This window comes from Carcharodon carcharias, chromosome 6, assembly GCF_017639515.1.
Source record: "Carcharodon carcharias isolate sCarCar2 chromosome 6, sCarCar2.pri, whole genome shotgun sequence".
Classification (NCBI taxonomy): domain Eukaryota; kingdom Metazoa; phylum Chordata; class Chondrichthyes; order Lamniformes; family Lamnidae; genus Carcharodon; species Carcharodon carcharias.
This window is the reverse complement of record NC_054472.1, coordinates 146,812,533-146,826,029: the sequence shown is the minus strand read 5'-3', so window position 1 is coordinate 146,826,029 and position 13,497 is coordinate 146,812,533. Positions and strand designations below refer to the sequence as shown.

At 47.2% G+C, this 13,497-nt stretch overlaps 1 protein-coding gene across 1 annotated transcript in view; it reads right to left on the bottom strand.

Moving 5' to 3' along the window:
* LOC121279363 (unconventional myosin-Id-like) overlaps window positions 1-13,497 on the bottom strand; it is a 165,208-nt gene that overhangs the window by 111,394 nt on the left and 40,317 nt on the right. The window contains exons 6-7 of the mRNA XM_041190548.1: window positions 5,521-5,616; window positions 1,897-2,013 (exon numbers count right to left, since the gene is read on the bottom strand). Of these exons, the coding sequence (XP_041046482.1) occupies window positions 1,897-2,013; window positions 5,521-5,616 (213 nt within the window). The remainder of the gene's footprint in view (window positions 1-1,896; window positions 2,014-5,520; window positions 5,617-13,497) is intronic.

Below are 13,497 nucleotides of genomic sequence, written 5' to 3'. Positions count from 1 at the left end.
TCTCCACCTTTTAGCCCATTTCAATCCCCTCCCCCCACCCCACCCACACTAGGGCCATCTGCCACTAGCTTCCTGCTTGCTTCCCTTAATGTCCCCATTAGCACATCCTTTAGATAATATCATCACCATTAACACCCCATTGTCCTTTTGTCTATGACATCTTTGGCAGTCACTGGCCCCCTATCGAGCTCTCCTGTCCCACCCCCTTCTATCAGCTTATATTTCATCTCATTTCTATATGTCTTAGTTCTGATGAAGGGTCATATGGACTCGAAACATCAACTGTATCCCTCTCCACAGATGCTGTCAGACCTGCTGAGTTTTTCCAGGTATTTTTATTTTTGTTCTAGCTGTTTCGCGCTACTCTCTGTTGTGTACCCCTTAGCCAATTTTGTATCCATGCAGTCACTGTCACTTTAATCCAATGAGCATCAACTTTGCTAACAAGTCAAATGCGTGGTACTTTGACAAACAACTTTTGAAATTCCACATACACAGAATTAACTATACTATCCTCATTACCCTCTCCATTGCTTCATCAAATAACTCAATCAATTTGGTTGAACACGATTTGCCTCTAACAAATCTGTGCTGAGTTTTATTTACTAACCTATGTGTATTGGTAAGCTATTAACCACAGCCCTGCTAAGACTGATCCTTGGATCCTTGGGCATCAGTAATAATACTAAGGCAGGAAGAAAGTGGTAGCGAGGATTTTTGTTTAAGAACCTGGAAGTAAATTTCCTAATAAATTCGGCAGAGACCCCATCCCCCCACCTTCCCAAGTTTTAAATTTTTTCAACAGGTATCCCCCCCGACAGCCAACCAGGTTGTCAAACTGGCTGTCTGTCAGGCAGGAAAACAACCGGGGAGCAGATTGTAGTTAAATCCTACATCACAGGGGAGGGGAGGTTAATTGAACATTTGGGAGAGATAGGGTTGGAACATCGGGAAGGGTGGTCTCATTGCAGGAGAAACTTGGTGGGTGGAGGTGAAGTGCGCCTACACCCCCTGGGAGCAGGTTGGTCCCCTGATCCCAGACTTGCCTCTGCTGTAACTGAAAGCGGGTGGGTTGGAGGTTGGCTGCAATTGGGCTGCCCATATTTTTCGTTTCTCACCAGTTTTCATTGTAACTTGACGGGAAATCACCAGGGTTTCTCCCCCAAAAAGGCAAGCGACTGGGAGGATGCTAGAGAAATTCACAGGCCTTATTTTTAATGATGTTGTGGTTAATCCATTAAACATAAGTATATGACAAGGTTCAAAATTAACAGGTCTATAAAATGATGAATACATTTAACAGGGTAGTTGCATAGTAACTATTTCCTCTGGTGGGGGAATCCAGAATGAGTGATTCTTAAAATTAGAGCTAGACAATCCAGGAGTGAAACCAGGAAGAATCTTTTCACACAAAGGGTAGTGAAAATCTGGAACTTGTTCATCCAAAAGGCTCCTGATACTGAGTGGATTAGCACTGTGGGTGTACCTACACCACATGGACTGCAGCGGTTTAAGAAAACAGCTCATCGCCACCTTCTCAAGGGCAACTAGGGATGGGCAATAAATGCTGGCCCAGCCAGCGAAGCTCACATCCCGTGAATGCATAAGAAAAATAAAAGAGAACTTTCAAGCCTCAGACCAATAGAATTTTGTTAATTAAGGGTATTAGAGTTGTTAAAGATCTTCACATTTTAAAGACCCGTTAATTCTGAACCTTGCCAAATAAATATACTTAACAGATTACTAATAGTATTATTAAAAATGGAACTAAAACAGGGAAGTGGAGTTGAGGTAAAGCTCAATCATGATTTAATTGAATGGCACAAGAGCTTGAATGGTCCATTCCTGTTCCCATGTTCTTATGTAAAACAATTAGTAACCAAAGTTTATCCTCACCAGATGCAAGATGGTGGCCAAGATTTTGTAGATGGTGTCAATTTCTTCGTCACTGAATCCGATGACTTGCATTGCATTCATTACGGTCTTGAAATTCCCCTTGTCATTGATCACAGACTGGAAATTAATCAAAGTGCATGTGAAGAAAATAAATGGACAGAGTTAGCACCAAGCAATGCAGCAATGGGTCATATAGACATTGCAAGGTGCAGGCTATCATGAACTTGCTACCACTGAGCCAGAGGGAGGAGGTTCAGCTGTCTCATTACTGAGAGGATTGAGCTCATAGTAGGTATTCTTTTACACATAGGGTAGTAGATATATAGAATTCCCAATGCCAGAAGTTAGTGATTCACCCATTGAAAATTTCGAGACTGTGCTTGATAAGTTTTTGTTAGGCGATGGTATAAAGAGATATGGATCAAAGTGGGGTAAATGGAGTGGAGGTACAGGTCAATGGTAGTGTAATTAAATGGTAGAACAGGATTGAGGAGTTGAATAGTCTACTCATTTTCTTATGTTCCTACAGTTGCGTTCATGCTAAGGGGGCGGAGCTTTCGCCTGCCTCAAACAAAGCTACGTTTGCAGGAGGAAGCAAGGTTGGAGATTCAGGACACTTAACACTAGGAGCTGCCACATCCTTGGCCTCCAAAGGCCTAGCAGGTCATCAGCACACCAGGCCGCTGAATGGGCAGATGGAGAGCCCAGTCCAGGGTTCCAGGCCTTTAGCTTGAATTGCTGGAAAAGAGGGAGGTGGTTCATTTATTTGCTTAATAATTTTACAAATGAAGTCATGGGGGCAGCTCCTGAGTTGTTAGAGGAAGGAACCTAGTAGCCCCTTTCAGCTCTGCAGTACGGGACCACTGTAAAGTCAATGGGGAAATCTCAGCATGGGCTGTACTACAACCCTAATAATCCATGAGATTCTACCACAGCTCTGGTATCTTGCAAGTGTTATAATGTTGCATTATTCCAATATGATTTAGGAACTATATGTTCATGTGTATGTATACATAAGTATCCAGAGTGCCACATCACTCAATATTGTGCTACAGTCTGTGTATTGAACTAACAATGTATTAATCTGAAATATATGGTGTGATCTGAGAAATATATTCAATGAAGCTCCATTATTTGAGCCTAAAAATGTGATCATTTCAAACTCCTGGGAACCATAAGACATAACTGTGAGCTTCTACCACATCACAGTCTAGATAACTAACCAAGTTGAACCAGAGTGTACACTCAAAGTTGATGCAATTCCATTGTACAGCATGAGCCACTAGGCAGAATCACAGAATCACAGACTTGTTATTGCCCAGAAGGAGGCCATTCGGCCCATTGTGTTTGCACAGGTTCTTTGAATGAGCAGCCATTCAGTTACAGGAATTAGGAATTCTCCCAGAAACCAGGGCAAGTTTTTTTTAAGATCAAACCTTGTCTCTAGAAAATCCAAAGAATTTAAGATTTTTTTTGCAATGCAGCATTCTGACCATTTAACATTTGCCTCAATCTTGTAACTGTCCGGAAGTTAGCCTACTAGGCTCTTAAACTCATTAAACTGGCCAGAAACTTCCATGGAGCTGCTCCACTGCCATATCTCCACCGGAGGTACAGCGAATAACCCCATTAATGCAGTAAATGGAATTCTGGCAAAGTTACCACAGCTCTAAGGAAATGTGCGGCAATTGTTTGTTTCAAGATCCTCCTCTGGTAATGCCTTCTATTATCCTTTGTGTGAGGTAATTCAGAATAATTTGCCTTCTTACCCCTAATAGATTATGTTCTGAACTTTGTGTTGTAGTTTGGAATGAGATTCCAAAAGGCGTGGAAATTGTGTACATGAACTCCTAAATTTCTGACATAGACGGTGCTGTCGTTGGGCAAAGACCCTGCTAGCAGTTTAAGGTAACTGAGAAGAAACCCAAAAAAGCACAAAATGACTAATTGTGTTGAGATGGCCCATTGAACCAAATAAATGTGTTATTCCTGAACCCATATTGAAACTTAAAAAAAATTGAAGTCAAAATTTTTTTGGGGGGATAAGAGGCTTCCGAAATGATAACTTTGAAATTAAGAAGGCTCTTAATCTCACATTAAATAGAAAGCTTTTGGAACTTTAAAAAAATTAATTTTCAGGGTTTATCTTCCATTGGCAGTTGTCATTGAGAGGGTGGTGTGGTGTTTCCTTGAATCACTGCCATATGTGTAGTAAAGATCATAAAAAAAGGTCATAAGAAATAGGGCCAAATTATCTATTGATTCTGGTCCACTATTCATTAACATCATCACGACTGATCCGGTGTGGCCTGAACTCCACTTTCCTGCCTGCCCCGTCCCTCGACTCCCCTGTAGATGGACCCAGAGTACTGTTGCTAATAAGCTCGAGGATTTTGAGTCAACGATATATATGCCCAAGTCTTGATGATGTATGACTTGGAAAGGGAATTTGAAAGTTATGGATTTCCCATGTTCTAGTTGATGACCTTTTGGAGCTCTGACGAAGGGTTGTGACCTGAAATGTTGGGCTAGATTTTATAACCCCCTGCTGGGTGTATTTTCAGCAAGGGAGGTGAGGGCATATAAAATTGGCAGGGGTGCGCAGCCCACCACCTTCCCACCCACTCTCAAGTTGTCCCCCATATTACTTAGAGTGAGCGAACACTAAAATCGGCAGCCCACCTGCCATATTTAAATAAAGAATAAAAGATCAATTGAGCTTGTTACCAAGCCAATTGTCTGGGATATTGTGCTTCCCATGCCTCTGGGTGGCTTAAGCAGGCGGACGGGAGTAGGCAGGCCATTTTTTGAGGCCAGGTTGAAAAAAGGCAGGAGGTAGGGGGCCACATCATATCGGGGGCACCCCCACCCAAGACATCACCCTCCTTCAATCCTCGCTGCCTTCCCTCCAAAAACCCACACCTCCATCTCTCTCTCCCTGCCCCCCGCCCCCAACCCCGAGCTCCAGATCCCTACCCGCTCTAAAAGTCCAAAGGCATTCCAGTTGTCTTCAGCAGCTATTGCTCTTCTTCCTGCTCCTCCTTGCAATCCCAGCAGCACCTCCTACTGAGCTCTAGCATCACTGGGACTGCTAGATCTGCCGGCTAATCAGGTTGTCTATCAGCTCTCAAGGGTGGGCCTTCCTCCTACTGAGCAGTGGAAGTTGCACTCTAGCCTAGTTTAGCCCATTGGCAACACGTTAGGGCTGCAGTGTGGGCTTCTTCCAGGCTTTCTTTCGGACTTTCCTTCAGAGGGGTGTGGTGTGGGGGGCCAGCAGTCCGTCCCCCACCCATTCCCCCACCACTTCTATAAAATCCAGCCCTTTGACCCTGTTTCATCCTCCACAGATGCTGCCAGACCTGCTGAGTATTTCCAGCACTTTCTATCTTTATTTTAGATTTCCAGCTTCTGCAGTGTTTTGCTCCTGCATAAAGAGAGTCTTGGAATACTGAGGACCTACCTCACTTAGTTTTGGCCATGGCCAATGGCCAAGCATGTCATCCTGGGGCTAAATATCTAACTACTGCCAGCTATAACGTGACATCGGATCTATTTTTGTTTGCACCACATGCTTTTTAGAAAATTAATTTCAATCCAAGAAGAATTTACTCCACATGTACTTACATTGACAGTAGCTCCATCTCTAATGAATGCATATTCTGCAACATCTCTCTGTAGGTACAGGGACTGCAACAGATCATCAGAGCCACCTGCGATCAGCTGAAAATATACAAAAGGGCGGAAGATTTATACAATTTTTCTGGTCTAGTTTACAGGACTAATGCATACATCTGATTATTTTTTGCAGTGTATTTTATTTTGTAGAGTTTTGAAACTCTTAAATTGATTAGACCCTGTCATTTATCGAACATAATTCCATGCAATTCTCTGTACCTTCATACTTTGAGAAAATTAGGAACTTGACACCAAAAGTTTCACTCTATGAACTGTAAAGGGTTAATGATTATGTTAATTAGACAATGGTGTTAATGATGATGTAAGCATGACATTAAGGTCAGATGACCAAGAGACTCCAAAGGAGCAAGACAGAGAATGTGTCCAGAGAATTTACCGTGAGTTTGTGGATGTAAATGGATGTAAATAAATAGTTCTAAGAAAAACATAATAGAGACTATGTCCAAGTCACCCATAGAATAAGAGAAACCTCATCCAGTTGGAAGGCAACACAAGTAAAGGACTATGATCCAAACCATGGTGGAGGCTGCATTTTAAGAAAACTGAGACCACCGAGTGGTGACCCACGAGTGAAGACCTAGAAACAGCTTGACTTCACAAAGAAGAAAGATGGAAAAAAAGAACAAGACGTACCTTGTAAGGGCCAGTAAGTGAACTGCTGAAGATGTCTGCATTGATTGAATAGCCATTATCCCTTCCACAGCCCTTCAAACACATGGCGGATCCACAGCAAGGGCAATGACGGGAGCTCTGGAGACACCAGTTTGAAAGGACTAATCAGATTCAGGCTTACAAGAGGAGGCACAAAAACACCAGTCAGGACCCTTTTTCAAGCAACTGAGGCCATAGCTGACAATGTCTTAGCAAGACAAGGAGTAAGGAGACTTTGGCCTCCTTCAAGGAGGCTTTGAGGGCCTTTGATAATTGTCTTAGCCCCAAGAAAGATCCAGTAATCAAAAGGGTGAGATTCAACCAAAGGATCCAGAGGCCAAATGAATCCATTAATTCATTTATTAACGGCTTGGTCTGTAGTTGTGGCTACGGAGCTATAAAATGCAAGATAATCTGTAACCAATTTGTAGTCATTGTGCTTGATGAAGCATTATTGGACTTAGTGCAAATGAAAGAGAATTTAATGTTTGAAAAGGCTGAACAATTTGCAGAGCAGGCAGAGCTGCAAAAGCAAAATTGAGGTGTGCTTTGGGGAGATGCTGTGGCTTGGGAGGCCTTGATCCAATATGTGGGCCCAAAATTATGCATTCCTGTGAAACAAGCTGTTTCTATGGTGGGCAGGCTCTCATTCACCCACCACGCCATCGCCTCACCGCTTCATCATGCCGGGCACCATATTTAAAGTCCGCACACACACCTCTCAGTGCTCCCAGCCCATGACTACTGCAAAGAAGACATGGCCCTGAAAGAAAAAAGAGTGCAGCCCCCAGGTTCAATGACGCACCTTTTGGATGCAGTGGAGGCTCACTGTAATGTCCTCTACCCCAGCTCTGGCCACAGGATGGGCAGCAACCTCACTAAGCAGGCTCAGGAGGCAGTGGCAGCAGTGGTCAGTGCCAATGCCCATTAAAAGAGGACAGCCGCACAGCGCCGCAAGAGAATAAATGATGTCCTCCATTCTGCCAGGGTAAGTCACTCTTCTCATCATCAACAACTCACACATTCACAAACCCATCACACATCCACAGGGCCCTCACTCACTGCCGGTTCAAAGGACATCACTGTTCACTCTCTCACACACACCTTCATTATACTCATCCTGTCCATGGGACCATTCACCAGTGACACATGCCAGGCATACTTATCATCTGGCCTGGCAGGTGTCCTGCTTACACTTTCTCCATCTCTATTCATGCAGGACAAGCTGGCACACAACAAGAGGAAGAGGTCCCAAACCGGTGGAAGAATGCCTGAAACCAAGGTCCTCATGGATTTTGAAAACAGAGCCATCCAGCTGGCCAGCGAGGATCTGGACTGTTCCTGTGCTGACAGTGAGGTCGGCGGTGCTCAACCAAGTGAGGATCCAGCTGTGCAACATACATCAGACAACCATGCTATGAGTGAAGTGTCCTGTTTCACAGGCCACTGCCATGCACTGATTATCTCTCCTTGCTTCCTCAGGCACATCGGGGAAGGAGCCAATGGAGTCCACGACCTAGGGCCTCCAATCAAGCCCCGAAGAAACCTCTGAAGAGGAATCTGGAGGCTTCCTTCTTGAAGTCCCATCACAGCGCTCACCCACACCCTCCACCAGTGCAGAGATACACACTTTGGTGGGACCTAGTTCTACAGTAGCCTCAGGATCCGCAGCAGGCAACAGCAAGGACTTCCCAGGTGTCTGGCAGTTGGAGGACTGCAGGAGGCCAGAAATATGCTGAATTAGAGTCAGATGATGAGACTCTGGATTTGGTCATGTCACAGTTGCTGGAGCTGCAAAGTCAAGCTTGGGAACATCAGAAAGGGATGGCCGCTGCACTCCTCAGATTGCAAGGCACGATGGAGGAGTCCGTCAGTCTTCAGACTGAGGTGATAGCGCCAGCATGCCAAAGCACCAAGGTCAACACTAGGAGAATGGTGACCGTAATGGAGGCCTTGGTCCAGGACATCACTCCTGCTTTGCTGCAGGGGCTCGACTCCATCGCCGATGCCATAGTTGGCCTCCAACAGTGTGTACATGAAAGGCGTGCTGGGTAGCACCATCTCACTCCCGCTACGCTTCTCCTCAAGGAGTCAGCCAAGGGCTCTTAGGCACTTGTAGGGAAGAGGATCAGCAGGTGTACCCCCCAGGGCCATCCACTCCACTCTGGGAGTGACCGGCCCATCCGGATCCCCTCTTCCTGTGATCTCAGCAGCTCCAGCTCCACAGGCCGAGGAGGGTGCCACTGCCACACAGCAGGACCCCGAAAGCAGGCTGGGGCCCTCCCTCCAGAGGATGCTCACCAAGTTCATCACAGACAGGGCGTATCAGTCAGCAGGCTGCCTCCACCTCCGCTGTGGATGTCCGGGGAGCACCAAAACATGGCGGCAGGGTTAAAAAAGTTTGGAAGATGTAGTTGCATAGCCTGGGCAAGGGCGTTAATCACTTATACATACCGTTCACTATTGTCAATAAACTCCCAAGAATATCTAACTGCCCATGGCCCCTTGTTCTGATGAGCAGTGTTCATGACACTCAGATGTGAAACCTTCTTGCACAAGATAAAGGCAGGTGTCTCAGTCCAGGGCCTCTTCCCTGTGTTTTGTGCAGTCTTCATGCCAAAGTGATGGTCTGGCCCCACATTCCTTGGACAAATTACTGATGCCCGCACCTCAGCGGTGCTTGTCATTGCTGCCAGAAGGTCGTGGGCAGGTGCCACAGAGTTCCACCATTCTCTCTGTGCTCTCAGCACCTTTAAGGTGGGGTGGCTCCCATCTCTTCAGCATCTGTGACCAGTAATGCTGTGCTCCTGAAGATGGACAAAGGATCAGGGGCTTTTAAAGTTTCATGGCTGCATCTACATGTTATGACCCTGATCATGGAGTGCAGGTGAGCTGTCCTCGGCCAGACAGGAGTCAGACATTCTCAGAGGCTATGTGAAGATCTAGGGGGTGTCCTCACTGCATGTCGTCACCATCCTCCTGCAATTGAGCAAATATCAGTGCCTCCACTGCATCTCCATGACAGGAGCATTCTCACAAGAGGGTATGTGCATTGCAGTAAGCCAGACTGGAGTCAAACATTCATAGAAGCAATGTGAGGATCTATGGTGTCTCCTCACTACATGTCGTCATCATCCTTCACAAATCTAGCAGCTATGAGGGCCTCCCCAGTGCCCCTTACTCGTCTAGCCAGAGTGAAGGCCTCATTCCAGTCAGTGTCGCCTTCGAGGACCTCCACGTCCTCATCCCTGTCAGCACCCTCCTCATCAGAAGAGAACTCCAGCTCCTGCATGTGCTCCTCAGCCAGCTCCTCTCCCTATTGCAGTGCCAGGTCGTAAAGGGCACAGCAAGCAATCCAGGCACCGGAACCTCATTTTCAGCATCTCAATGGTTTGCTGCACCAAGTTGCAAGTTGCAGCATCAGCCTTGTTTTACCCTTGCTCTGCTGCAGTCTGAGGCCACCACACGGATGTCATCAACAATGTTCTCTGCAGGTAGCCTTTGTCCCCAAGGAGCCAACGCTGCAGCTTCTGTGGACCCTGGAAGACTTCAGGGATCTGTGACCAACTGAGGAGTCATGCACAGTCCCTGGAAAACATGCAAAGACCTGCAGGATGCATTTCTGGCGGTCACACATCAGCTGCACATTCAGCGAATGGAATAACTTGAGGTTGACATAGTTGACCACGTGTTGTGGTGGAGATCTGTGCATCACGTGAGCGCAGTCGATGGGCACCCTGCACCTGTGGGATAGTGAAAGCTGGGTGAATCCAATCGCTCTTGCATCCTGGCTGTCCTGGTCCCGGGCAAAACGCACAAAGTTGTGTGCCCCCGTGGCATTCTTGACCTCATGGATGCCTTTGTGGGTGGAGGCTTGTGATATCCCACAGGTCACCTGTGGAGCCCTGAAAGAAGCCACTGGAGTAGAAATTGAGCACTGGTCTCTCTTTCACAGCCACTGGCAGTGGATGCCCTCCATGTCCCTGCGGCGCCAAATCTGCAGTAACTGGCAGATGATGTTATTGACCAATTCCCTAGACATGCTCAATCTTCTGAAACACTGGTTCTCAGTCATCTGTAAGAATGAAAGGAGTTGTCTATAGACCCTGGGTCTAGCCAGGCACTGACCAGCGACGGCTCGCTGTGGCTCTTCGGCTGCAAGTGCTGGAGACCCAGCTGCCCCTTCTTCCACAGGGTGCTCCTCCTCCTTCTGCACAGCCAGGAGCCTCAGTTGCTCTCTCCTCATTTGTCTTTGCTCTCTGTATGCCATGAGGCATACAGCTAGTTCACCAGGCTCCATGATCCTGATGTACTCCTCCTACAGGATGAAAGAGAGAGACAAGTGGGTCAGCATGAGTGCACTAAGAACCTGTTGCTTAAGCCTGAAGGCCCCATAACGCATTGCAGAGAGTGCTGGCCACCATTTGGATGGCCAGAATTTAGTGCGCTGCATGGTTGCCGGAAACCCCACCCTCCTCTGCCCCACTCCACCTGACCGATTGGCAGCAGCTGTACCCATTGGACTGCACGCTGTGCTCTCAACTCAGGTGCAGGCATTCTCCTAACCCGCACTGCAAGGCTGCACTGTTAGCTTGAACCATGAGGGAGGCTGGTCCAAACTGGGATGCTGACATTACAAGAGGCTGTGAGCACCTCCACCAGTGGCTGCTCCATGGCCAGTTTTAGCAAGAAGATTGTACAACGTGACCAGTCGTCCAACTGTTTCTGCAGTCCACTGAAACGCTCATTACTTTGCCATGTGTGCCCAAGGGGTGAAAAGCTCTGGAGCGCTTGGTGGCACTTTGCCTCTGCGTTGCTTGAGTGGGCAGAGTAGCTAGAGGCCTGAATCCAATCATATCAATGTGTCTGCATCCGAACTGTCTCAGCTGCAGAGGAACAGTTGCTTTATATAAGGATTCCCTAATGCGTGGCTACTTCCTTCACCCACCAACCCCACAATACCCCGCACATGCTTGTGCACTACCTTCAACCGCCAAGTCACTTCAACCAAAGGGCAACCCTTGCCCTCCGCCCTATGCGCCTGAACCTCAGGGCAGGACTTTCCCCACCCCCTACTCCCCTCAATGCACCTCAACTTGAAGTCCACCAGGTGACCTGGGCAAGCGCTCCGCAACTTTACTGTGTACTCACCTCCAAATTCCCCTCAAAGTACAACCCGCCAAATGCACACCTTTTGTATGCTATTGTGAAACACACCGATGTGGGCGGACAACCCAGCAAGGGGGGATGATTCCGTCAGGCTGGGCAGTGATGCGCAGATGTACTACAATGAAGTTTTCGACATCTGATAGTGGGCATGGACGATACTGCCCATGGCCCTGAAAGCCAAGAAGAGTTCAATGACCCATCACTGGAATGCCTTTGGAGGCCCACCACAACATCCTCCACCCCTGATCTGGTCGCAGGAGTTCCAGCAATCTCACCACTTTGGCTTGGGAGGCGGTGGCAGTGGTGGTCAGTGCCCAGGGTGTACAGAAGAGGTTGGCCAACCAGTGCAGAAAGAGGATGATGATTTCATCCGTGCCACCAGGGTAAGGCAACCATCTCATCACTCTAAGTTTACACACTCACAAGCCCATCACACATTCAGTGGCATCTCACTCACTGCCAGCTCAAGGGACATCACCACTCACTCACTCACACACACCCTCACATGTCCATCTGGCCTCATCCTTTCTGGAGACTGCCTCCTCAGACCTCACCATCTTGGGGCCACTTGCACAAGTCAACATGTGCCCCACACACATCTTGGGATACCCCCCTTCCCCAGTACTACCATGGCCCTGCAGCCTCTTCCCTTGCCTGAGGCCATTTCTCCCCCTTCCCCAAGCAACCTTTAGCCCTACAGCTATTGAAAAGCCACCCTGTGTTACAGCTGGTCTGGTAGGTATGGACCTACCTGTGAGCCCCCCTAAGAGTGATGTGATGCTGCCTGTGAAGCCTGGCACTGATGACTGAGTGCTGCCCAAAGCAAGGTAGGCAAACAATATTCGAAGTCCTGAGTGAAGTGCAGCTCACGAGGTGCATGTTGTTTATGTACAGTTGTGAAACACGTCGGCGTGCAATCAAGCCAATATGCCCGGATAATCCAGCGTGGGGGACTGATTCCAGCAAACAGGCCTAACAATGAGAAGCTAAAATATTGAAATTAGGTTCCTGATGTGTGCCAATGGGAAGCCCAGCCTGCCGTTGATGGGTGGAGCGGACGAACATCAATTGGTTTCATGATGGCGTGAGACCAATTTTTGGCCTTCTCACGATATTGTCCCCCACCTCCGCCCGCCATGGCACCCAATGCCAATTCTAACCATAGATCCCAGTCTTGAAGTTTATTCCATTGTTGATGATGGTGCAATCCTACTTCCTGCAGCTGATCCCGAGATCTCATTGTCCACAGCGGAGCAGCCTCACTGCCTGCAAGAAAAGAAATTCCTACCCTAAGAGTAGTAGGGATGACCTCCTTCCCTCATCTCTAGCAGTGTCTTCAGGATGTCCTTCATTCTTCTTTTCGTCTGCCAGATTCATTCATGACTCAGTTTTGAATACTTCTCTTGATGTCATAGCAGTGGTGAATGATACAGCTGGGAAATTCTTCATCGGACCCGAAAGTGCTTCATTTTGTCATTTCTCCCCAGTATGTAATTCCAAAGATGATAAAAGAAAAAAATTCCATTTGTTCTCCTTCTTTTCAAGGGGTTGCGATTGTTCAAGTCCTGAAGGTCAATCAGATTTTCCTTGATTGGTTTTCGCTGCCTTTTCATTCAGATCATCATAAGAGTCACAGCCCAGGAACCAGCTGCCTTGAGAAGCTGCTGTCTCACTCCACCGATGTGTTTGCCTTCCAAGGAGAAGATAAAGGAACACATACACCCTACACATACTCCAAGAGAGCTGAGAGCATTATTGAGGATTGATGGCCTTGACGACAGTGACTTGGAGGGGTGGGGTGGAGGTAGGAGTTGTATGGAAACAGTACATGAGGTTAACAGACAGTGGGAATGTGATGTAAATAGGTTAATAGTTTGTCGAGATTGTACTTGGGGGAAGATGTAGGGTAAGGGGTTAATGGTTATGATAATTAGACAATGATGTTAATGATAATGTAAGCATGACATCTAGGTCAGATGGCCAAGAGACTCCAAGGGAGCAAGACACAAACAGTCTGTGGCCAGAGAACAATGTACTTACCCTGAGGTCTTAGATGTAAATAGTTGTAAATAAATAATTTTAAGA